The 25,296-nt window shown below is 46.3% G+C and overlaps 1 protein-coding gene and 1 pseudogene across 3 annotated transcripts; both read left to right on the top strand.

Moving 5' to 3' along the window:
- Positions 1-619: 619 nt before the first annotated feature.
- AMHR2 (anti-Mullerian hormone receptor type 2) lies at positions 620-18,929 on the top strand. 3 transcript variants are annotated; one of them, XM_033866605.2, is made up of 11 exons: positions 620-6,817; positions 7,119-7,301; positions 7,623-7,814; positions 8,086-8,160; positions 8,297-8,427; positions 8,543-8,773; positions 10,292-10,406; positions 10,550-10,722; positions 10,912-11,059; positions 11,222-11,358; positions 12,255-18,929. In XM_033866605.2, exons 1-11 carry the CDS (start codon positions 6,745-6,747, stop codon positions 12,462-12,464), a joined length of 1,668 nt encoding a protein of 555 aa, XP_033722496.1. In that variant the 5' UTR covers positions 620-6,744; the 3' UTR covers positions 12,465-18,929. The 3 variants fall into 3 exon arrangements, with proteins under 3 accessions (XP_033722496.1, XP_033722495.1, XP_033722497.1); XM_033866604.2 differs by having other exon boundaries at positions 620-7,301; XM_033866606.2 differs by having other exon boundaries at positions 620-7,301; positions 7,623-7,649; positions 12,255-18,926.
- Positions 18,930-19,113: 184 nt separating this feature from the next.
- Positions 19,114-25,273, top strand: LOC141275871 (3-hydroxyisobutyrate dehydrogenase, mitochondrial pseudogene; annotated as a pseudogene).
- The last annotated feature ends 23 nt before the right edge of the window (positions 25,274-25,296 follow it).

The following is a 25,296-nucleotide window of genomic DNA, read 5'->3' as shown; positions in this document are numbered from 1 at the left end:
TACACACACCAATGGCAGCTGCTCCAGGGCCTGCTTCCTCTTCCGGAGTCTCTCCTCCTCTGGGAGGGAGGGGCAGTGCTCCAGTCTCTGGTGCCTAAAACAAGTTTATTTCTCTCTCTTAACACTGTCAATAACCAGTCTCCATACCACTGTTGCCTTTTTTAAATCTCTTAATAATCTCATGCTGTGTTTGTTGTTGGTTCCAATCCGATTATCACCGGGGCTGTGTGGGGAAATAACTTTTAAATGCTCTCTCATCTCTCTTGCTCTTTTTTCTCCTTGATCTTGTGTATGTATGATGCTAATCTCTTGTCTTAATTTCTTCCTGCTCTTTTGTATCTTCCTTTCTTGTCTCTCCCCCTACCTTTTGTCTCTGGGTGTTTTGGGGCTTTTTTTTTTTTTTTTTTCCTTTTTGTACAAAGATTAGTTCAATGTAGTCTGTAGCTCCTTTGTAAACCAATTAAAAAAAGTTTTTTTAATAAAAAGCCATGTCTCTGGTGTGTTGAGAGGGTTGGGAATGGGGAGAATATGGTTATAACTTCATATACTAAACCCAACAAAGGTTTCCAGCTACACTGTTGTTACATACATGTTAATCAGTGCAGTTGTCCAACACTTAACTCCCGGGTAAAGAGTTTCATGACCAAATCAGTGTGCCACAACTACATAGAAATGTGGAGGACCTAGAGGAACAGGGGCAGGCCCAACTTTTTTTTTATTTAGCTTTTTATTCGAAATACTTTTAAGTTCAAAGGAAAGTTGCAAAGATGGTACAGAGGGTTTCTATATGCCCCTTCCCGAGTTTTCTCCATTGTTAACATTGTCATGGTACATTGTCAAAATTAAGAAACTGACACTGGTACATTACTTTAGCTAAATCTCAGGCTTTATGGGCTTCATCCATTGTTGGCCTTTTTCTGTTCCAGGGTCTATTGCAGGATACCACATTGCGTTTAGTTGATATGTCTCCCTAGTCTTCTCTGTGACAGTTGCTTAGTCTTCTCTTGTTCTTCATGACTTTGACAGTTTTTGGGAGTATTGGCCATGTTCTGTAGAATATCCCCCAGTCTGAATTTGTCTGATTTTTTTCTCATTATTAGACTGAGCTTACAGGGTTTTTTAAAAAAATACGTGCACAGGTGAAATGCCCTTCTCATCACATCCTATCAAGGAGTATGTGATAACCACGTGACATTACTGATGGTAAAACCTTCAACACCTGGTTTAGGTAGTGTTTGCTTGGTTTCTCCACTGTTTCTCTTTCCCTATTCTTTGCAATTAAGTCTAGGCCACCGTTAATGGGGTTGGTGGGAATTAAGCTTCTGTGAGGAAACTGTCTCTTCTCCATTAATTTAAACTAGCATGTACTCATGTATATTTATTTTATAGGCGGGTGGTTATAATCCAATTATACACTATTTTGATGGAATTGTCCCAGCTTTGGACATTGGGAGTGCTTTCAAGTTGACTTCTGTGTCCCCTTGATATGGCTACATCCATTTATTTTTTTGAGCACTTTCTTTCTTTCTGATACACAAGATGCTTCAGGCTCATATTGTATTTTCCCTGCCCCAGCCCTAGATCAGCCATTTCTCCAAGGAGCCTTTGTGCTTTTTATTGGAGAATGGTATTTAGAAACCAAGCTCTAGCTCCAACATATTTTACGTTTAGTTAATACCAACCTGTGTCTCAAATGATTGAATCTGGATCATGGCCCCTTGAAACTGAAATTGAAGTTATTTTGACAGCCTTTCCCATTTCCCATCAGCCTATACCTTTACTTCCCTTCCTACCTATCTAAGAATCCTTGGTAGCTTGTTTATATATAGCCACCAGCATTCTTGATTATTTTTGGTCATTTGATTCCCTATGTCAGTTTTGTCAATCAGCCAGCCAGTTGATTTCCTTATGTAGCCATTAACAATATAACATTTTAATATTTGACTTTATTGGAGGTTTTTTTGGGGGGGAGTGTTTATTTTTTGGCCTTGGAGCCATAAGTGGGCCTTTAATAGTTGTGCCAGCTATTCAGTCAGTAAACATTTATTGAGCCCTTACTGTGTGCTAGGTTGAGGATAAAAAATGAAATAAGACAAGCCCCGTTAACAAGTACTTCATAGTCTGGTGAGTGAGACATACCATTAATTGCAAATTTCCCAATCCTGACCCCAGTTTTCAGCAGGTGATTTGCTTCCTATTTCATGAAACAGAAGCATCAATTTCCTCAGACTTTCCCTCTCTTCTGTCTAACAAACATGTAGGTACTCACCAGTGCCAGTTTACCCCCTTCTCTCTTCTGAGAGAAATATTTTTCCTTTGCAAGGCCAACCCTGCCACTTGTGCTCTCAACCTTGTTTTCTTTAACTTCTTTTCTTTGTTTCGATAGTATTTTCTCCTTTTATCTTCAGTCTCTCCTGGGTCCCCTTTTATCAGCCTATAAACATGTTAAAATCTGCCTCCCTGCCCCCCACCCCCCATTTTGAAAAACCTGTGCTTCCTCTTCAAGCTGCTGATCTGATTCTTAACATTTCCAAAGTTAGTGAAAGTAGTTTACATTTAATTTTTCTCTTTTATTCACCTCTCAGTGCACTTTGTTAAGCACCTATTGTTTACCAAATTTTTTCTTATCAATACCAGCGCCCTGGTTGCCTGCTCACGTGGTCTTTCAGTCCTTAGCCTCTTAGACCTCTTTGCAACAGTGTGTCTTAGTGCTTTCTTCCCACTGAGTGTGAAACTGAGGCACTTCTGGTTTTCCTTTAACCTTTCTATTTGTTTTAGTCTCCTTCATAGCCACTTCTTCCTCTGTCCCTGAAATACTGCTGTTCCCCATCCTGGGTCCTTTCCTTACTCTTCACCCCTAAACAAGTTGCATCCATTCTTTATCTATTACATACATTTTGATGACTCCCAAATCAAAATGCCTCACTTTTTTCTCATCCTGGCAGCCTGCTTAGTGGACATTTCCATCTGGATGTCCCACAGATAACTCAAACTCTACATGTAAGAAAGAAAAACAATCCTTTGTGTTCCTCACCTCACTTAACAATATTACTACTCCTTGATCACTTATGCTTGAAACCTCAGAATCATCTCTTTTTTAAAATATTTATTTGGCTGCATCGGGTCTTAGTTGCGGCATCGGGATCTTTCGTTGCAGCACTCGCGGGCTTCTTTCTAGTTGTGGCGCAAGGGTTCCAGAGCTTGCGCGCTCAGTAGTTGCAGCATCCAGTCTTAGTTGCCCCGCAGTATGTGGGATCTTGGTTCCCCACCAGGGATCGAACCCGTGTCCCTTGCATTGGAAGGTGGATTCTTAACCACTGAACCACGAGGGAATTCCCCCATTCCCCTCAGAATCATCTTTTAATTCTGCCTTTCATCTACCAACATTCATTTGATTACCAATCCTGTCAATCAGCAATACTGTGTATCTCGGTACTTCCCTGGTGGCGCAGTGGTTAAAAATCTGCCTGCCAATTCAGGGGACACAGGTTCGAGCCCTGGTCCGGGAAGATCCCACATGCCGTGGGGCAGCTGAGCCCGAGCACCACAACTGCTGAGCCTGTGCTGTAGAGCCCGCGAGCCGCAACTACTGAAGCCCACACGCCTAGAGCCCGTGCTCTGCAACAAGAGAAGCCACTGCAATAAGACCGTGCACTGCAATGAAAAGTAGCCCTCGCTCGCCACAACTAGAGAAAAGCCCACACGCAGCCCAAAATAAATAAATAAATAAATACAGTGTATCTCAATTATTTCCCTCTTTTATTTATCTATTTTTTGGGGGGTTGGGGTTGTGGATTTTTTTTTTTTTGGTCTCGCCGAGCGGCTTGCAGGATCTTAGTTTCTTGACCAGGGATCACACCTGGGGCCCCCTGCAGTGGAAGCGTGGAGTCCTAACCACTGGACCTCCAGGGAATTCCCTCCCTCTTTTTTTTTAAATTTCCATTGTCCTAGTACTCACCCTGGCTACTGCTTAGGTCTTGTAAGTGATCTCCCTTCTTCTAGTCTCCCTGAGCCTCAGTCATCCATCTTCCACTTTGCCACCAGACCCCTGCGTAAAATCCTTTGCTTTCAGGAAAAGTCTACACTTTCCAGTCTGGTCCCAGTCTATCTCTAGTCACGATTTTCTGCTTCATATCTCATACCCCTTTTTCCTGCTCAATCTCCCCTGACCCCAACACACCACCATACACACTTTATGTTCATACCTTTATTCTTGCTGCCTTTATTTTTGCTGTTCCCTTGGTCTGTAATAATCAGCCTCCTTTTATTTTCAGTGTGTTTACCTTGAGACAATTTAAATATCGCTTTTGCTGTGAAACCTCTGGGCACTTTTCTTCCCTTGTCTTCTATTCCCTGAACAGAATTAGCTTGTTTGATCTTTCTGCTTGTATAGCTCCTTGTTCATACCCCTAGCTTGACACAGTTTTCTGGTTGCTTATTGATATATTTTCCTGCCTTTCTAGACTATGAGTTCCTGGAGGTCAGGAATCACATGTACCTTTGTAGGTCCAGCACTTAATGGAACACCTTTTTAAGACTAGGACCTAATATTTTATAAATTGAATAAACAACTCACTTTAGCCTTGTCATCAGTGGGGTCAAAGGCAAATTATTGGGCCACTGCAGACTTTAATCAGGGGATCCTAATGAAGAGCTTTGTGTATATGGAATCCAGGAAGCCTTTCTTCTATGCTGAAGTTCTCTCTCAGGACCTTCCTAATCCCCCAGCTCTCAAATCCTTACCCCTTCTCTCACCACCTCAACTTTAAACTCTGACTGCCAGTTCCTGTAAACCTGACTGGAACGTTTCTGTCTTGAGAGTAGTTATCCAAGGCTTTGGGTGAGGAGACTCTGCCTTCCTGCCTGATCCTTACCTTGCTCTCCTCTGGAGGAGAGTCTCCTAAGACACTCCTGACACAAGAAACTATTTTACCTTCAACTCCTCCCCTCAGTCCCAGACTTACTGATCTGGGAGCTGGTGAAGGAAGATAGTTGTAACTAAGTACAACATTCCACCTCACTGGACTCCCAAAAGGACCCAGGAGGGGATGGGCAGCTATCCAGCAGCCTCTAAGCCCTGGTCATTCCTCTAGCTGCTGCTTCACACTACTGGAGCTTTCACCCTCTCATGCAGCCTCCCTGGGAGAAAGCCTCCAGAATCAAAGAGTACTCAGGCCCTCAGCCCTGATCTAAGCCAGACCATCCCCAGAAAGGGTTTCCAGGCAGCCACCAGGGGAACAGAAGGTTAGGAAAACGGAACCAGTCTCCTCTGGCTCTAATTCTTATGGGAGGCAGCTGCTCTGTAGTTTCCCTTATTCTGATCAGTAATCTGGTGGAGTTGGACACCTCCTGTCTCTCGACTGCAGCACAAGCTATAGACCTCTGTCCTTACATCTCCATGCTGACATTCCCTCTACATACCCTGTGCCCTCTCTCCACATTTTACAGTTTGTGCAGCTTAATAGATATTGGAGATGTACTATGGATATTAGTCATCAGAGGATGCCCTTTCTGCCCCCTCGCTATGTCCCCGAGTTTCTCCTATGTCTGCTGACCTCTGGTGGTGATAGTTTGAACTGTATCTTTTTCTAGTTAGTGGCCTGCTCACAGGTATTGATGCACATTTTCTCAATCTGTATTTTCTTTCCGGCATCATGGCATAAGTGCAAAGAACAGGGCCTGGGCTTTAGAGTCAGACTTAACAAGGTCCAAATCCTAGCTGTGCTATTTCCTAGCAGAGTGACCTTGGGCAAGTTACCTAAATTCAGCTTTCTTACCTATAAAGTGAAAATAATGATAACTAGCTCAATGGGAGAATTAGATGAGATGATTGTAAAATTCAGAGCCCTAGCTGTGCCCTAGCACGTAGGTGGTCAATAAAAGTTTGTTACCTTTTCAATAATGGTGATGTGTTTAGTGTGTGACTCAATGTGATTTTTAAAAAATTTTGATGACAGGGCTTTCCTGGGGGCACAGCGGTTGAGAGTCCGCCTGCCAATGCAGGGGACGTGGGTTCGTGCCCCCGGTCCGGGAAGATCCCACATGCCGTGAAGCGGCTGGGCCCGTGAGCCATGGCCGCTGAGCCTGCGGGTCCGGAGTCTGTGCTCCACAACGGGAGAGGCCACGACAGTGAGAGGCCCGCGTATCGCAAAACAAAAAATTTTGATGACATAAAATTTACCAACATACCTATTTTCAATGTGATTTTTTAAAAACTCTGAGTAATTTTATACAACCGCTTTTCTGACTCTTGAGTTTGGAAAATGAGGTCAACTCTAGTATAGGCTGTGAAGCCTCTTTGTGCCCAGGGAACTGCAGATCTGAGCCCGGAAAATAAGGGCTAGAAAGGCTCTTGGGCACAGCTGAATGGGTCTGAGCACTTGACCTCTCTTTGGTTTCCAGCCTGGGAAGGGCTGACAGGATCCAGCATTTTGTCCTAGGGTCAGCAAAGGGCAGAGGTTTGAAATTAGGCATTGCTGGGTTCTCAGCGGGACCACTAAGGCGCCCTCCTCCCACTTTACAGAGGAAAGAGGAGGTGGCTGAAGAGAGGAAGACGTGAGATTGGTTCTCTGCTGCTCCCTCTCTCTCCCTGCTTCTCCCCACACCCATCCTCTCCCCCTCAGCAGCCGTCTCCCCCACAGAGACTGGGAAGAGGGAGGGGGCGGAGTTGGGGACTGAAGGATCAGAAGCCCCACGGTGCCCGCATCTGAAGGAAGCTCTGGCCAGGGGCAGCTGTGTTGGCTCATGCTCCCCACCTCCCACTGCAAGATGCTGGGGATTCTGGGGCTTTGGGCACTGCTTCCCACAGCTGTGCAAGGTAAGTGTCTACAAGGAGGAGCAGGGTCCTTCCACCTACCCATTAAAGGAGGGGGCACTTGAAGCAGCAGCCACGCCTTTGGAAGAGTGGTGATGGGGTGGGCAAGTGAAGGTGATGGGTACAGCTATGGGTCCCCTTGGTGGGGGTCAGGTTCCAGGCCTCTGCTGACCCTGTTTCCTCCTGTGGCTTTACGAGGCTGGCCCTGGGATATAAAACATGTTTTGTCTCTCTTTGGCTGCTGTTTTTGCCCCTGCATTCACTCTCATCTCGAACCCTCCCCTCTCCTTACCCTGGGCCGCAGCACCCCCAGGCAGGCGGACCTGTGTATTCTTTGAGGCCCCTGGAGTGCGGGGAAGCACCAAGAATCTGGGGAAGCTGCTAGATGCAGGACCAGGGCCCCCCAGGGTTATCCACTGCCTCTACAGCCGCTGCTGCTTTGGGATCTGGAACCTGACCCAAGACCAGGCACAGGTGGAGATGCAAGGTGAGTGGCACAGCACATGGCAGGCGATAGCCAGTGGGGGAGAGAGGCACATCCTGCGGGGGGCGGGGGTGGCAGCTGAGGAGAGGAGTAGAAAGGGAATGTGTGGAGGGAAAGAAAAGCCTGTAAGAGATGGAAGGGACGCCTCTGATAGAGAAGGGACCCCCTCCGTGTTCCCAGACCCCGTTATGCTCACTCGTACACTCTTTCTCTCTCTTTCTTTCTCTCTCTCTTTCTCTCTCTCTCTCTCTCTCTCTCTCTCTCTCTCTCTCTCTCTCTCTCTCGCCCCCTTTCTCTCCTCTTCTCCCAATCCCATCCCATCAGGATGCCGAGACAGTGATGAGCCAGGCTGTGAGTCCCCCCACTGTGATCCGAGCCCCCGAGCCCATCCTAGTCCCAGCTTTACTCTCTTCACCTGCTCCTGTGGCACTGACTTCTGCAATGCCAATTACAGCCATCTGCCTCATCTGGGGAGCCCTGGGACACCTGGTTCCCAGGGTCCCAAGGCCATCCCAGGTAGCCACCCAGGATGCTGGAGCCAGGTGGGGGCTGGAGCCCAGGTTAGAATGAGAGGTAGAACCAGGGCCAATTCTCACCCTACCCCCCATCCCAAGCGTTCCTCCTCCTGGCCTTGAGAAGTTGGTTGCCCTGGTGACTGGGAGATAAAGGGGCTTGTGACCAGGGTGGGGGCGGGTGGAGAAGCAACTTCTCTGAGGAGCGGGAGAGGAGCAGAGAGCACGATTTGGGGCAGGGCTCATCCAGCCCGCGTTCTTGCTTTAACGTCCAGGCGAGTCCATCTGGACGGCACTGGTGCTGCTGGGGCTGCTCCTTCTCCTGCTGCTGCTGAGCAACATCATCTTGGGTACTAATCTGCCCCACCCCTCCCTTGTGACCCCAACACACTGTCCCAGCGCCCTGACCCCCATCACTTCCCACAAAGCCCCCTTCCCAGTCTCCATACCCATGCACCCCGGCCCTAAGGCTCTTCTCTGCCTCAGCCCTGCTACAACGGAAGGCCTGCCCAGTGCACGGTGGGCCAGAGCCAGGGCCAGAGCCGGAGCCGGAGCCACACTCAGGCAGGGACTGGAGTGCCGAGCTGCCGGAGCTGCCCGAGCTGTGCTTCTCCCAGGTGCCCGGGGAGGGTGGGCGGCGGGCTCCTCTGGGCGCTCTCGGAGGGTGTGCTGGGGAGGAAGCCTGGCTCTGCTCCTAGCTGGGGCCCACACCCAGCACCATGTCCTCACCAGGTAATCCGGGAAGGAGGTCACGCAGTGGTGTGGGCCGGGCGGCTGCAAGGCAAGCTGGTAGCCATCAAGGCCTTCCCCCTGAGGGCTGTGGCCCAGTTCCAAGCTGAGAGAGCATTGTACGGGCTGCCGGGCCTACGGCATGACCACATTGTCCGCTTGATCACCGCCAGCAGGGGCAGCCCTGGTCCCCTGCCCTGTGGGCCCCTGCTGGTACTGGAACTACACCCCAAGGTGAGTGCTGAGGAGCGCATATGTGTGTGTGTGCCTGTGTGTGGGAAGGTGACGGGGCGGGGGTGCTGTGTCTACGCTTATTCTTTTGCTTTATTCTTATTGTTTAGATTTCCTTTTCTGTAGAACATTAAAAGTGATTTGTATTGTTTTTACCTTTTATTATTATAAGCAGTACTTGCTAACGTTTTTGACTTACATTGACAAGAAAAGGGAGAAATCAAAACAATTCGTATTCCCAACCTGAAGGAAAACCATTGTTAAAGAATTACCTCCAGGCATTCAACTAATGTTTATGAACTATATGTCGCACTTCCTGTGCTAGGAAAAACACACCCAGTCCCTGCCTTTCCAGATTTTATAGAGTAGTAGGGAAGCAGAAATGGATCAAGCAAACACAAAAAGATGTGTAAAATGTCAAGTGCGTTAAGTGCGGAAAGAAAAGGTACTACAAGAGGGACTTCCCTGGTGGCGCAGTGGGTAAGACTCTGTGCTCCCAATGCATGGGGTCTGGGTTCGATCCCTGGTCAGGGAACTAGATCCCACGTGTGTGCTGCAAATAAAAGTTTTCATGCCACAAGTAAGAAGTCCCGTGCTGCAGCTAAGGAGCCCGCGAGATGCAGCTAAAGGAGCCCACCTGCCACAACTAAGACCCGGTGCAACCAAATAAGTAAATATTGAAAAAAAATAAATAAATAAAGGTACTATAAGAGAGGATGAAGAGGAATCGGTAGGCAGGGGCCAGACCACACTGGCCTTGTGGGCCTGCTAAGGACGTGGGACTTTATCAGCACCTGTAATTCCTTCACCTCTGAAATCTTGAATTCTGGCAAGTCCCTTCTTTGACCAATGTACCTCACTGCCTAGCTCGAAAATCACTGCTTTATTAGTTTTGTTTGTTTGTTTACCTTTCCTGGCACACTGAAAGTGCTCAGTAATGTTTGCAGAATGAGGGACTCTATTGTTCCTTTCCCTCCAATTCCCAGTTGCTCCCTGCCAGCTGCTCTCCTACCCAACGGCTCTCCCCATCCGCGCCCGGCTACAGGGTGACACCTCAGGCCAGGTGGTTCGCGAGGGTGCTCCGCCTAACCCGCTCTGCCTCTTCTGTTTCTGTCTTTACCCCAAGTCCTGTGAGGCAGTATGAGGTGGCTAAAGGTGAGTGATGCTGGAGTTAGACTGCTGAGGGTCAAGCTCTGCTACTGTCTTGCCCAGCGAGTTCCAGCAAACTCCTTATCTGTAAAACAGGAGTGACAGGAGTACCTACCTCCCAGGGTTGTAGTGAGGGCTACAGGAGGCCTGGCACGCAGTAAGTGCTCGGGACACTTGAACTAGAGCTACTGTTTTTCCTGTCAATCCAACTGATGCACGTGCTCACTCCTCCACTGCCTGCTGCCTTGCCCTGGGTGTGTCGGTGTGTAAGTCTGCGGGGAGATGCAGGGGGATCAATTGATCTCTGCTCCCTGGGGTGGATCAGCCACCTCCAGCTTTGTGTGTCCCTCTCTTCTCTCTGCTTCTCCCCAGGGTTCCCTGTGCCACTACTTGGCCCAGCACACCAGTGACTGGGGAAGTTCCCTGCGGATGGCACTGTCCCTGGCTCAGGGCCTGGCGTTTCTCCATGAGGAACGCTGGCAGGATGGTGGGTGAGCTGGGGGGCAGGAAGCCATGGGAGTCAGGAGCCACACCGCTGTTTCTGATTTTCCCTTAGCTTGGAGGGGAAGGATTGGGTCAAAAAGAGAGAGGAAGAAGATTCATGTCCCTTCAACCTGGCTTCTCCCACAGGCCAATATAAACCAGGTATCGCCCACCGGGATCTGAGCAGCCAGAATGTGCTCATTCGGGACGATGGGTCATGCGCCATTGGAGACCTGGGCCTCGCCTTGGTGCTCCCTGGCCTTGCCCAGCCCCCAACCTGGGCTCCTACTCAACCCCGAGGCCCAGCTGCCATCATGGAGGTCAGTACTCTGGATAAGGGTGAGCCCCAGGATGCTGGTGGTGGTGCTGATGAAGATGTGACAACAGTGCGGCAGCACCTATAGCACGTGGGATGTTGCTGAGTCTAGCTGGGGGGTTGTTGCGTGGACCATTGTGTGGTGAGGAGTGCCGTGGTGATGATTGTTGGCCCTCCATGCCTTGCTGTCTAGGCTGGCACCCAGAGGTACATGGCACCAGAGCTCTTGGACAAGACTCTGGACCTACAGGACTGGGGCACGGCCCTCCGGCGAGCTGATGTTTACTCTCTGGCTCTGCTCCTGTGGGAGATCATGAGCCGCTGCCCAGATTTGAGACCCGGTAAGGTTGGATGTGACAGTGGCCTCACTCCCCTCATGCCCCACCCACCCATTCCAGACCCACCTACCTCCTGACCCAGGAGGCTCTTCCCTTCTTCCTCTTGGCCGTTCCGCAAGAAGGCACCCCCTCGGGTTAGCTGACACCCCCTGTGCCTCTTCCCAGACAGCAGAACACCACCCTTCCAACTGGCCTATGAGGCAGAACTGGGTAGCACCCCTACCACCTGTGAGCTGTGGACCTTGGCAGTGGAGGAGAGAAGGCGCCCTCACATCCCATCCACCTGGTGCTGCTTTGCCACAGTAAGAGGCCACAGGCTGGTGGGCTGGGGACCTGCAGAGTCCTGGCACGGGCTTCAAGGACTTGTCCACCAGGACCAGCCACCTACTCCTATCCCCTCTCATCTCCCACCCTCCTGGCTCATGTTCAGCTGGAGCAGGGCAAACTTGCTCTGAACCTCAGTTCATCCCCTTCCACCGTAAGTCTCACACAGCCCATTCCTGAGACACACACCTTCCTCTTGCTCAGTCTTGCTTTGTCCGTCTCTCTTCTCTCCATCATCAGTTTGCCCTGTTCCTCAGTTCCTTCCTCCAGGAAGCCCTCCTTGGCTTTGCTTCTGCCCTGAGCTCTGCCCCCAAGATGGCTCCTCTCCTAGTACACTGGAGCCCAACATTTAATCCAATAATTCCTCATTTTGTCCTACACATCTGTGTTTCTGCCATGACCCAATAAAAGCCAGAACTAAGTATAAAGGGTTAAAACAGTGGCCTAATAGTGAAATTTCAGGGTTTCTGAGGAAAATAGTTTCCTAACAGGAAGCCCATTCTTCTGCTACCTGATCTGAAGTTTCCACTGCACAAGTGTCTGTTGGGTTAGATAACAAAGGCCCAGGCATTGTTTGTAGAAGACCCTGATTGCCTGAGAGGAAGGAGAGTAATTTCCCATCAGCACGGTAAGCCATTAATTAACCTGAATTAGCTCCTCGGAGGAAAAGGTGGACTCTTTGGAGAGAACCTGTCTCATAGGGAACAAGGTGCAAAGGGCTGGATTTCAGTGAAGGGGAGGAAGAAGGCTCCAGGAAGAATCAGAAGAAGAGTGTTGAGAACAGGGCCATGATAGATACCTTATAACCCTGGGACCACTCATGGGGCCACTCAGGATCCTGGGGTAAAGCCTGCCTCCTGGTCATTCTTCCCAGGACCCTGGTGGCCTGAGAGAACTCCTGGAGGACTGCTGGGATGCAGACCCAGAAGCACGGCTGACAGCTGAGTGTGTACAGCAGCGCCTGGCTTCCCTGGCCCGTCCTCAGGAGGCCCACCCCTTCCCACAGGGCTGTCCACATGGCTGCCCACCTCTCTGCCCAGAAGACCGTCTCTCCAGTCCTCCGCCCTGCCATTCTCCCTCGTAGGCCTCAGCTGAGTGTCTGCCACTTGAGTGTTCAGCAAGGCCCTCGTTCCAGAAATCCTCAACCTGCCTGTACCAGTTCTCATGTGTAAATATGCAGTTTATGTAGAGTCGGTGTACATGGAAACATAAATATGGTGATCAGATGCCTGTCTGCTCTGCCTCGCCATGGCCTTTCCTACTTGTCAAATGCTTGGATGGATCCTTCCTTGGGTATCCAATCCACTGCTTCTGAACAGTGACTGGTGTGGGGAGGGGTGTGCACAGGAAAGAGATAAAGTCAGCTTCCCTGACTCTATGTCTTGGTCCTGAGGCCTTCCTCCCTTCCAGTGATCCTGCATTCCTGTCTCTCTCCTTTTCCTTCTCTTTCATAAGCCTTTATTTGGTGGGATCTCACACTGGCACTGGGAAAAGGATGAGAAAGATGAAATTGCTGCTCTGAAACTGCTCCGAGATCCACAGCTCATTTTGTTGGCCACCCATACAGTGTCCTGGGGCAGTATCCTCTCCTGAGGCTTGAGTGGGGAGGCCTCACAGAGCACAGGATGCTTGAGATGTGTCTTGAAGACCAGGAGTTTTCCAGGAGTGTTGGAGCAGTAGGGCATTTCTGGCCCAGTGAGCTGTACTGTCAGGTGGTGCAGTAAGAAACTGCAAGGAGGACTTCCCTGGTGGCACAGGGGTTAAGAATCCACCTGCCAATGCGGGGGATAGGGGTTCAATCCCTGGTCCGGGAAGATCCCACATGCCACAGAGCAACAAAGCCCGTGCACCACAACTACTGAAGCCCATGTGCCTAGAGCCCGTGCTCTGCAACAAAGAGAAACCACCGCACCGCAACGAAGAATAGCCCCTGCTCTCTGCAACCAGAGAAAGCCCACGCGCAGCAACAAAGACCCAACGCAGCCAAAAAAAAAAAAAAAAAGATCTTAAGGGAATTCAGGGAATGCAGGAACAAAGGAAAAGCTGTCAAGAAACAATAGTTCAGGGATAAAACAGAGTCCTAATTCCTCCTCAAGGGGTATATATAACAATCTGATAAGTTCTGCAGGCTCCCACCAAGGTGGAGAATGGAATGATGATGTTCACCTTTTCTGACACTCATGACTTCAATCAACTAAAGCTGGACTCTGTCAACCTTTGCCCCACTTCTATGCTGAATTTTCCTCTGCTTAAGCCCCTTCATGAATATGCATGTACGCTTAGCTTAAAAATTCCCCAATTTTGCTGTTCAGGGAAACACTGCTTTGGGACAGATTCCCAGTGTTCTCCTTACTTGCTGCAAGCAATAAATCCTTCCATCTTCTTCCTTCTTCTTTGGCTTGGTTGTGTCTTTTGGCTTGACACCTACCAAGAGGTGAACCCAGTTTTCAGGTAACAAGAGGTCATTCTCTCAACCACTACACTGTACTAAGTGAACTGTCCTATCTAGGGTCAATGTCTCCTCATGTAAACTTGAACCCCTCTTTTCCTGGTCACAGGAAATTTGCTCCTTCAGTTATCCCTTCTTTCTCCAGCAAAAGCATTTTTTCTCTCTACTGGATTATTCACATCAGTTTACAAACATGATTTAAACTCTCCCATCTTAAAGAGCCCTTCCCAGACTGCCCATCCTCTTTTTTTTTTCGCCCATTCTCTTATGATTACTGCTCCATTTCTCTGCTTCTTGTTTACCAACACTCCTTGGAAGAATTGCTTTTATTTACTGCCTCCACCTTCTCACGTTTCGTTCTCTTCTCAATTCGTTGCAGGCAAAATTTCAGCCCTAGAATATAATTAAAACCACTCTTAGGGCTTCCCTGGTGGCGCAGTGGTTGAGAGTCCGCCTGCTAATGCAGGGGACACGGGTTCGAGCCCTGGTCCGGGAAGATCCCACATGCCACGGAGCAACTAGGTCCGTGAGCCACAACTACTGAGCCTGCGCGTCTGGAGCCTGTGCTCCGCAACAAGAGAGGCCGTGATAGTGAGAGGCCCGCGCGCCGCGATGAAGAGTGGCCCCTGCTTGCCACAACTAGAGAAAGCCCTCGCACAGAAACGAAGACCCAACACAGCAAAAAAATAAAATAAATTAATTAGTAAACTCCTACCCCCAACATCTTAAAAAAAAACCAAAAACCACTCTTAAAAAGTTCACTATTCTTGGGACTTCCCTGGTGACGCAGTGGTTAAGAATCCACCTGCCAATGCAGGGGACACGCGTTCGATCCCTGGTCCGGGAAGACCCCACATGCCGCGGAGCAACTAAGCCCGCAAGCCACAACTACTGAGCCCGCATGCCGCAGCTACTGAAGCCCACACACCTAGAGCCCCCGTGCTCCACAACAGGAGAAGCCACCGCAGTGAGAAGCCCGTGCACTGCAACGAAGAGCAGGCCCTGATCGCTGCAACTAGAGAAAACCCACGCGCAGCAACGAAGACCCAACGCAGCCAAAATAAATAAATAAATGAATAAATAAATTTATTTTTAAAAGTTCGCTATTCGTGCAAAATCCAATGGCCAGTTCTCAGTCTGCATCCTACATAATTTATCAGCAGCATTTGAACATTTGATAGCTCCCTCCTTGAATCTTTTCTTCACACTTTCCTCTGATTTTCCACTTCCTCACTGAAGAAGGGGATAATCTGTATCCTTTCTTATCCTTTGCTCATTCCTCTTCTCTTGCCAGTTTCTAAATATTGGCAGGCCTGAGGCCACGGGCTGGGCCCTCTTTTCTACTCTGGCTACCCCTGCTCCCTGGCTGAGCTTATCTGGCTCCTTGAATTTTAAAAAATTTTTATTTGTTAAAAATATTTATTTATTTATTTTTGGCGGTGTCAGGTCTTAGTTGTGGCACACGGGCTCTTTGTTGCAGTGCGAGGGCTTCCCTCTAGTTGTGGCACGTGGGCTCCAGAGTGCTTGGGCTCAGTAGTTGCGGCACATGGGCTCTCTAGTTGTGGTGCACAGGTTCTGTAGTTGTGGCACATGGGCTCCAGAGTGCATGGGCTCCAGAGCATGCAGACTTTCTAGTTGTGGCGCATGGGCTCAGTAGTTGTGGCGTGCAGGCTTAGTTGCTCCACAGCATGTGGGTTCTTAGTTCCCCGACCAGAAATTGAACCTGTGTCCCCTGCATTGGAAGGTGGATTCTTAACCACCGGACCACCAGGGAAGTCCCTATCTGGCTCCTTTATTTGTTTATTTATTTATTTACTTACTTATTTTTATTGGAGTATAATTGCTTTACAATGTTGTGTTAGTTTCTGCTGTACAATGAAGTGAATCAGCTTTATGTATACCTATATCCCCTCCCTCTTGGACCTCCCTCCCACACCCCCCATCCCACCCATCTAGGTCATCACAGAGCACTGAGCTGAGCTTCCTGTGCTTTATAGCATGTTCCCACTAGCTATTTTACGCATGGTAGTGTATATATGTCAATCCTAATCTCCTAATTTGTCCCACCCTCTCCTTTCCCCGCCGTGTCCACATGTCCATTCTCTATGTCTGCGTCTCTATTCCCTCCCTGCAAATAGGTTCATCTGTACCATTTTTCTAGATTCCACATATATGCATTAATATACGATATTTGTTTTTCTCTTTCTGGCTTACTGGCTCCTTTAGATACCTTGATAACTCTCGATTTTTTTCTCTTCAGACAAGACCTCTCCCTGAGCGCCAGACTGCCAAATCCAACTGCCTTCTTAACACTTCCACTTGGATATCTGATAGCCACCCTAAACTTAACTTTGTCCAAAAGTACTCACATCTGCTCCTCCCCCGTCTTATTTCAGTAAATGACACAACTATTTCCTAGTTGCTCAATATTCTTGGGTTCATCCTTCATTTCTCTGTTTCTTTCACCTCTACCTCCAGTCCAAATCTGCTAAGCTCTACCTTAAAAAAAATACCTGGTAAATCAACTATACTTCAATTAAAAAAAAAAAAATACCCAGAGTCTGACCCCTCCTGATCATCTCTACAACTTCCATCCAAGCCACCACCATTCCTTCTCTGGAATACAGTAGTAGCCTCCTAACTGGGTTCTCTGCTTCCACTTTAACCATTTCTCCCTATTTTGCTCTTTCACCACACAGTAGCCAGAATAATAATAATAATTACTATTATTATTATTTTACCATTTTAACCACTTTTAAGCGTACAGTACAGTGACATTAAATACATTCACTCTGTTGTGCAACTGTGATCATCGTCCTCCAGAACTTTTTCATCTTTCTAAACTTAAATCCTCTGCCTATTAAACAATCAATCTCCATTCCCCACTGCCTCCAGTCCCTGCTGATTACTTTCCGTCTCTATGAATTTGACTACTCTAGGTACTTCATATAAGTGGAATCATACAGCATTTGTCTTTTTGTGCCTGGCTTAATTCACTCAGCATAATATCTTCAAGGTTCATCCATAGTGTAGCATGTGTCAGACTCTCCTTCCTTTTTAGGGCTGAATACTATTCCATTGTATGCATATACCACATTTTGTTTATCCATTCATCTGTTGATGGACATTTGGGTTGTTTCCATCTTTGGGCTGTTATGAATAATGCTTCTATAAACATTGGTTTACAGAATGACTTTTTTAAAATGAAAATCAGATCATGTCATTCCTCTGCTCATAACCCTCCAGAGGCTTCCATTCACACTTAGAATAAAATCTAAACTCTTTCCCATGGCTTACAAGGATCTGTAAATACTGGCACCACAGCTCCTCCCCTTATTTCAATTAATTTTTCTACATAGTACACATCACTATCTGACATTTTATTATATATTTATTTATATTCTGCCTCTCCCACCAAGTTATTACCTCGATGAAGGCAAGGATTTTTTCTCTGTGTTTTCACTCTATCCCTAGTGCTTAGAACAGTACCTGGATAGATTGAGAAATATTTGTTGAATGAATGAATGACAGAAGCATGGTAAATCATTAATGATTTCATGAATCAGAGAAATGAGCTTTACAAGCATTATTTAAATGCTTTTTAAATAATCTGCGTTTAGGGAATTCCCTGACAGTCAAGTGGTTAGGACTCTGTGCTTCCACAGCAGGGGTCATGGGTTCCATCCCTGGTCAGGGAACTAATATCCCACAAGCTGCTTGGAGTGGGAAAAAAAAAATAAATCTGAGTTTAAATCTGAGGAAGAATTTCCCAACTAGCAGGTAGGTGAAGAGAGGTATGGAGGATATTGGCAACCTATGAGGGTCCTGAAGAGAGGTTAAAATCATCCTAGTCTAACAGTAAAAGTTCTTAATATTAACAAGAATCATGATAGTAATACATGGTAGTATATAGTAAGTACTTATTATCTGACAGACACACGATTATCTCATCACAACCCTATGAGGTAGGTACCATTGCCGCTGTTTTACAAATGAGGGAATTGAGGTTAAATAACTTATTCAAGGTCACACAATAAGTGTCAAAGTCAGGATTTGAATCCAAGTCTCTCTAACTCCAGAACCACCTTGCCCTATTCCTCTTTGTCCATTTGTTCATTCATTCATTCATGTAGTTATTTATTTAACAGTGTATTCATTTATACCATCCTATGTACCAGGCACTGTGTGAACTGTTAAGTGTCCTTACTTTCAAGAAGCTTACAGTCTAATGTAGGAAGCTAACATTAAGTAATTACTGATTCATGTCTAATTATAAACTGAGATAGGTGTGCTAAAGGAAAGACAAGATTCGACTAGAGGCTGCAACAAAGGAGTTTTACCTGACGAGGGTGTCAAGGAGGCTTCCCTGAAGAAGTGATCCTGGAGCTGAGAGCTGATGAATGAGCAGGATTTAATTAGGCAAAGTGGAGAGAGATGGGGAGAGCATTCCAGGCTGCAGAAGCAGCAAGTGCAAAGGCCCTCCTGCAAATGGAACCAAGATCTTCTGGAGGGATGAAAGAAGCCTAGGGGCTGAAGAGCAGAAAGCCAGGGGTGAGTAGTATGAGAGGAGACCAGCAAGGTAGCAGGGCCAGACCACTGCAGACATTGCAGTAATAAGATTTTGAGTATTTTTTTGTTGGACAAGTTGGAGGAAACAGACACTCATGTATTGCTGGTGAGAATGTAAATAAATATAACCTCTATGGAGGGTAATTCATCAGTACCTATAAAAAAGTAAAAATATGTAAAATGACATATTTGTCAGGTTATTTGTTGCAGCATTGTTTTTAGTAGCAGAAGATGGAAAATAACACAAATATCTTTTGACTGGTTAAATTGATTATGGTACGTCATACAAAAGAATCAAATAGGGTTGTGAAAAAGACTGAAGACACACTGTGCTGACTGGTATGGAAACATCCCCAAGATATATTAAGTGGGGGGAAAGTTGCAAATTAAACTCTGCATAGTTTGCTGTTTGTATACTTAAAAGAGGGGATATAAATTTATATCAGTATTTGCTTGATTGTAATGAAGAAACTGTGGAAGTATATATAAGAAACCAGTTATGTGGTTGTGTGGGCTATGTGGGTTGGGGGAGGCTGGGTAAAGGAGAACAAGAGCGGGAGGGAGACTTTTCACTTTCTACCTCTTGGTCCTTTTTGGTTTTCAAAGCATGTGAACATATTACCTATTCAACAAAAATGAATACGTACATGTAAAAATACTTTCCACCTTTGTCTTAAGGATAATGCAAAGCCGTTGAAGAATCTTAAGCAGTAGGGTGATGTCACAGTTGGCTTTAGAAAACAATTTCTGAGGTGGGAGAATGAATTAGAAGAGGGCCAGAGTGGATGCTGACAGGACATTTAATGAAACACCACTTCGTACCCACTAGCATGGCTACACTAATAAAGACAGACAGCAACAAGTGCTGGTGCAGATGTGGGGTAATTGGAACACTTATACATTGCTGGTGGGGGTATAAAATGGTGTGGCTATTTTGGAAAGTAGTCTGGCAGTTCCTCAAAAAAGTTAAACATACAGTTACCGTATTACCTAGCAATTCCTCTCTTAAGTAAATACCCAACAGAATTGAAAACATATGGTGGTTGCACGCGTCCCCACGCACCCTCAGAGTCAGTGGATGAGCCGGGGCAGCAAGGCAGCCTCCTTACAGCTCTGTGGAGGTCCTCGGGCCTCCCTACTGGAGCCGCTGGCAGGGGCCAGCCTTGCAGTGGTGTGTTCTAGGTCAATGGCTTCTAAGATTCCAGCTGGATTCACTGGACTAGGCAAATGGGGCATCCAATGGCAAAAAAATCTCATGAAACATGGCTATCCGCTTGTTATTTATGATGTGTTCCCTGATGCATGCAAAGAATTTCTCGATGCAGGTATACAGGTAGTGTCTTCCCCAGCAGATGTAGCCCAAAAAGCTGACGGAATTATTACAGTGTTGCCCACCAGTATCAGTGCAATAGAAGCTTATTCTGGAGCAAATGGAATTCCAACAAAAGTGAAGAAAGGCTCACTATTAATAGACTCCAGTACTATTGATCCTACAGTTTCGAAAGAATTGGCCAAAAAGTTGAGAAAATGGGAGCAATTTTCATGGATGCCCCTGTTTCTGGTGGTGTGGGAGCTGCTCAGTCTGGGAACCTAATGTTTATGGTGGGAGGAGTCACAGATGAATTTGCTGCTGCCCAAGAGTTGCTGGGGTACAAGGGCTCCAATGTGGTGCATTGGGAGCCCTTGGGACTGGGCAGGCTGTGAGGATCGGCTACAACACGCTGCTGGTATGGATGGTATGATTGGAACTGCTGATGCTATGAATCTGGGAATCAGGTTGAGGCTTGACCCAGAACCATTGGCTAAAATCCTATATGTGAGCTCAGGACAGCTTTGGTCAAGTGATACTTATAATCCCATACCTGGCATGCTTCACGGAGTTCCCTTGCCTAATAACTATCAGGGTGGATTCAGAACAACACTCATGACTAAGGATCTGGGATTAGCACAAGACTCTGTGGTTAGCACAAAGAGCCCAATCATTCTGGGCAGTCAAGCCCATCAGATCTACAGGATGATGTATGTGAAGGGCTACTCAGAAAAAGCCTGCTCATCTGCGTTCCAGTTTCTACAGAGGAGGAGACATTCTGAGTTTGCCCTTTGGCGGTGGATACTGTTGGAAACCAGAGTCTATCTTGGAACCTCCTTATAGCTTGCTCCACAAGTAAATGGGTCTGTCTGCTTTTGATTGTCTTGGTCACAGTAAACCCTGGGATTTTTCACCCATTTTTAACTGCTTATTCTTTTTTTTTTTTTTTTTTTTTTTTTTTTTTTTTGCGTTACGCGGGCCTCTCACCGTTGTGGCCTCTCCCGTTGCGGAGCACAGGCTCCGGACGCGCAGGCCCAGCGGCCATGGCTCACGAGCCTAGCCGCTCCACGGCTTGTGGGACCCTCCCGGACCGGGGCACGAAGCCGTGTCTCCTGCATCGGCAGGCGGACTCTCGACCGCTGCGCCACCAGGGAAGCCCTTTTTTTTTTTTAATCCATTTAGCAAACATATAATATCTGAAATTTTTTTTTCTGTTAGCTACTGATGGTCCCTGCTAACTAGCTGACTCACCTTTTTCAAAAATTTGATCTCTGAGCATCTTTAACTAAATAGTTGCATATTTCAATCAGGATATTATTTACTCCAACTTACAAATAAAACCACATTTTTTTTTTAAAGGATAAAACATATTTTAGGGGAACAAAAATAAACCGGTGTGAAGAAAGGACTTATAGAAAGGGGAAGTATAGTGAATTACTACCTGTGTCCCTCAGAAAGTTTGTCCTTTTAACCAAGTGGTGGTATTCTTGCATTACTGAGGTTACTAATTTATTTTCTAGGAGTTGATAAAGCAAGAGAACGCCTTGCTGCATGGTATATAATTTGGACTCTGTTACATTTATCTTGGTGTGTCTCTCTTGTAACAACTCCCAATACTCAGCGAACTTGTTTTTTATATTTTTGTTTCCTTGTACATTCTTTTTTTTTTTTTTTAAGTAATTTTATTTATTTATTTATTTTTGGCTGTGTTGGTTTTTCGTTGCTGCATGGGCTTTCTGTAGTTGCAGTGAGTGGGAGCTACTCTTCATTGTGGTACCCAGGCTTCTCATTGAGGTGGTTTCTGTTGTTGCGGAGCACGGGCTCTAGGCGCACAGGCTTCAGTAGTTGTGGCTTGTGGGCTCTGTAGTTGTGGCTCGCAGGCTCTAGAGCGCAGGCTCAGTAGTTGTGGTGTGCGGGCTTAGTTGCTCTGCCGCATGTGGGATCTTCCCGGACCAGGGCTTGACACCGTGTCCCCTAGCATTGGCCAGTGGATTCTTAACCACTGCGCCACCAGGGCAGTCCTCCTTGTACATTCTTACTACATGTTTTTTGACTTCAAAAAAATGACATTAAAAAAAAAAAGAATGACATCTTTAGAACTATTTCAGAGCCAAGGATGATATGTGTTTTAGATAATTATTACATTATTCTAAATATAACCATATAATTTTGAATTCAAATACATTTCTATGCTGATAATAAAAAACACATATGGATGCACAAATTTGTACATGAATGTTCATAGCAGTGATATATATAATAGGCAAAACGTAAAAACAATTCAAATGTCCATCAGCTGATGAATGGATAAACTAAATGTGGTATATCCAAACAGTGGCATATTATTCAGTATTTCCTTCATAAAAAAGAATGAACTACTGATTCATACTACAACATGGATGAACCCTGAAATATTATGCAAAGTGAAAGAAGCCAGTCACGATAGGCCACATATTGTACAATTTTCCGTTTGTATAAAACAGGAGAATTTATAAATTGATTAGTGGTTGCTAAGGGCTTGGGCAGAATGGGGGAGAGGCAGGGAGAGGAATGAGGATTCACTACTAATGGGGTGTGGAATTATTTTAAGGGGGACAAAAAATGTTCTAAAATTAAATAATGGCAATGGTGGCACAAGCTCAGAATATGCTAAAAACTATTGAACTGTACCCTTTAAATGAGTGAATTGTATGGTATATGAACTCTATTTCAATAAAGCTGCTTTAAAAAAGAAATAGTTTTAAATATTTAAATTCTAAGAGGCATCATGCCCATATAGACACATCAATAGTTTCTTTCAAACTCAATGATCTTACAAGGAAGAAGTAACTCAGATATAAATTGCGTTAAAAACAAAAACAAAAAAAGTGCCAGTCCCAATTCATCTCAAATAATTAGCACAAACCTGATATAAAAATATATCAATATGTACTATGGTTATGTAAAACATAATATTGTATGTCAACTGTATTTCAATAAAATATATATAACAAAAAAATTTTAACTAAAAAATTAAAAATTGGGACTTCCAGGCTTCCCTGGTGGCGCAATGGTTGAGAGTCCGCCTGCCGTTGCAGGGGACACGGGTTCGTGCCCCGGTCCGGAAAGATCCCACATGCCGTGGAGCGGCTGGGCCCGTGAGCCATGGCCGCTGAGCCTGCGCCTCCGGAGCCGGTGCTCCACAACGGGAGAGGCCACAGCAGTGAGAGGCCCGCGTACAGCAAAAAAAAAAAAAAAAAGAAAAAAAATTGGGACTTCCCTGGTGGTCCAGTGGTTGACTCTGTGCTCTCAACGCAGAGGGCCTGGGTTCATTCCCTGGTCAGGAAACTAGATCCCACATATCTCAACTAAGAGTCTACATGCTGCAGCTAAGAGTTCACATGCCGCAACTAAAGATCCCACATGCTACAATGAAGATCCCATGCACTGCAACTAAGACCCAGCGCAACCAAATAAATAAATAAATATCTAAAAAAATAAAAAATCTATCAAAAATTTTAGTTCAAGATGACAAACTCAGTATAAAATTTATCTTCAAATTTTTTGTAGCTCACAAATTTGGGATGTAATGTTTTCATTATGGTTGAGTTCAAAGTATTTAATTTCCATCATGTATTATACTTTGACCCAAAGTTATTTGCAAGACTTTTTTTTTAACTTCCAAATGTATGTTTGCGTTGCTGAATGCACACAAGCTCCTGTGCCCGACGCACAGTGAGGCCAAACCAGAACATTGGAGTTTGGAGCAGAGAAAGGTTTATTGCAGGACTGAGCAAGGAGAACCAGTGGTTTGCGCTCAAAAGACCCAAATTTTTTGATGTTTTTCGGGGAGGAGTTTTTATAGGCAAAGTTTGGGGCGAGGCCTGCAGGACATGTGACTTTCTTCTAATTGGTTGGTGGTGAGGTAACTGAGATGGTATTCCAGGAATCTTGTGCTCATCTGGAATTTACCATCCTCCAACTGGGTGGGGGGGGTCTTAGTTTTCACAGAATAACTCAAAAATATATTGTTATGTATATCCCTTTGTTACAGATGAGGGTTCTTGGCCTCCCTAATCAATAGAAATTGATCAGAGGTCAGACAAGAAATTCAGGCAAGGCTTTACTGGGGTCCCTGCTACAGCAGGGGGGAGCAAGAATGTACAACAGGTTCCCTCTCTGGCTCGCTCCCTGAGGGGTGGGTGGTGAGCTTGTTCCTTATGTGGGGTGAGGGTAGGGGTGTGTCCAGGGGTCGGGTTGGAGGGGTGGCTTAGGTGTTTTGCCCACCCCTTAGGTGGTGGTGTGTGCAGGGGGCATGCGCAGTACCCTGCATTTGCTGCAGGCTCTTCAAAAGTGGCAGTTGGGTTTTTGGTCTCTTTTGTATCTTTTGTCCAGAATTTGCCCCAACTGTGCATGCACATTATTTTTAGTCCCGTACAGTCTCTTTGTATTTTGTTGCTCGAGGAGAGGTGGGTCCAGGTGCAAAAACTGCAGCACTGCAGCAAAGGGTCCCAGGTCCCAGCCTGTCTCACCTTCAGGAGAAACCAGGACCCTGCTTTATTGATGCACTATTGTTTTTTGACTGTTCACCCTTTGTTTCTGCATTCCCTCCCTTCCCTAATTAGCAACTGTTTGAATCTGCCCTTTGGAACTCAGGGAAGGTCTAGGAGGCTAAACCCTTTCCTACAAACTAGAAAAGGGGACACCGAAAGACTTTTGTACCCGTGAGGGCCCCACAGGGTCCTGCTCGGTTTCATTTGTATTTATATTTTATGTTGAGGTCAAAGAATACAGTATATAATACACAATTCTCTGAAATTTGAATTATATTAGTTGAGACCAATTTTTAAAAATGTTTTATGTATGCTTAAGAAGGATAAGTATTTTTAAATTTTGGGTGTATGGTTCTATATATATTCATTAAATCAAGCTTGTTAATTGTGTTATTAAAAAAAATAGAGGCCATTGCTGCAATCCAGTTGAGAGATGATGGTAGGCTGGGAGCAGAGACGATGGAGAGAAGTGTAGTGATTCTAGATTTATTTGGGAAACAAAACGGACCCTTCCTGAAGTTGGAAGCAGATGCGGGGGAAAGGTGAAGGAAAGAGAGAGCCATCAGGACGACTTCTTGGTTTCTGGTTTATGCAATTTGACAGATGGCGGAGCTATGCAATTGAGATAGAGAATCCTAGGAGAGATTAGAAATCTCTGTATTTTCCCCAAGAATGTTTTCTTATTTCCTGTGGGGACTAAGAGGGAGGCCGCAATATTGAGGCTTGGGGTGAGATTTAGCAGCTCTCCGCCCTTCCTTAAGCGCTCCATCCATATATATATATATATATGTATATATATGTCTGTATACCGCTTATCACAGTATATTCACATTACAAGGTGTGGCACCCACTGGACTAAGGGCTCAGAGGTCAAGGGTTGAGTTTCCCCAAGGCACTCAAGGACTTCGCCCAGAAACGGGCCCCGCCCTCTCCTAGCCGGTTTCTCCTAGCCCCGCCCCCAGGAATTTCCGGCCCGCCCGCTCCTCTGTACTGCCGCGTCCTGAAGCGCCTGGCTCCGCCCCTACCTCAAACGCTGCCTTCGAGCCTAGAGTGATTG

This window comes from Tursiops truncatus, chromosome 11 (assembly GCF_011762595.2).
Source record: "Tursiops truncatus isolate mTurTru1 chromosome 11, mTurTru1.mat.Y, whole genome shotgun sequence".
NCBI lineage: Eukaryota > Metazoa > Chordata > Mammalia > Artiodactyla > Delphinidae > Tursiops > Tursiops truncatus.
The sequence above is the reverse complement of the archived record's forward strand: the minus strand, read 5'-3'. Positions and strand labels throughout refer to the sequence as shown.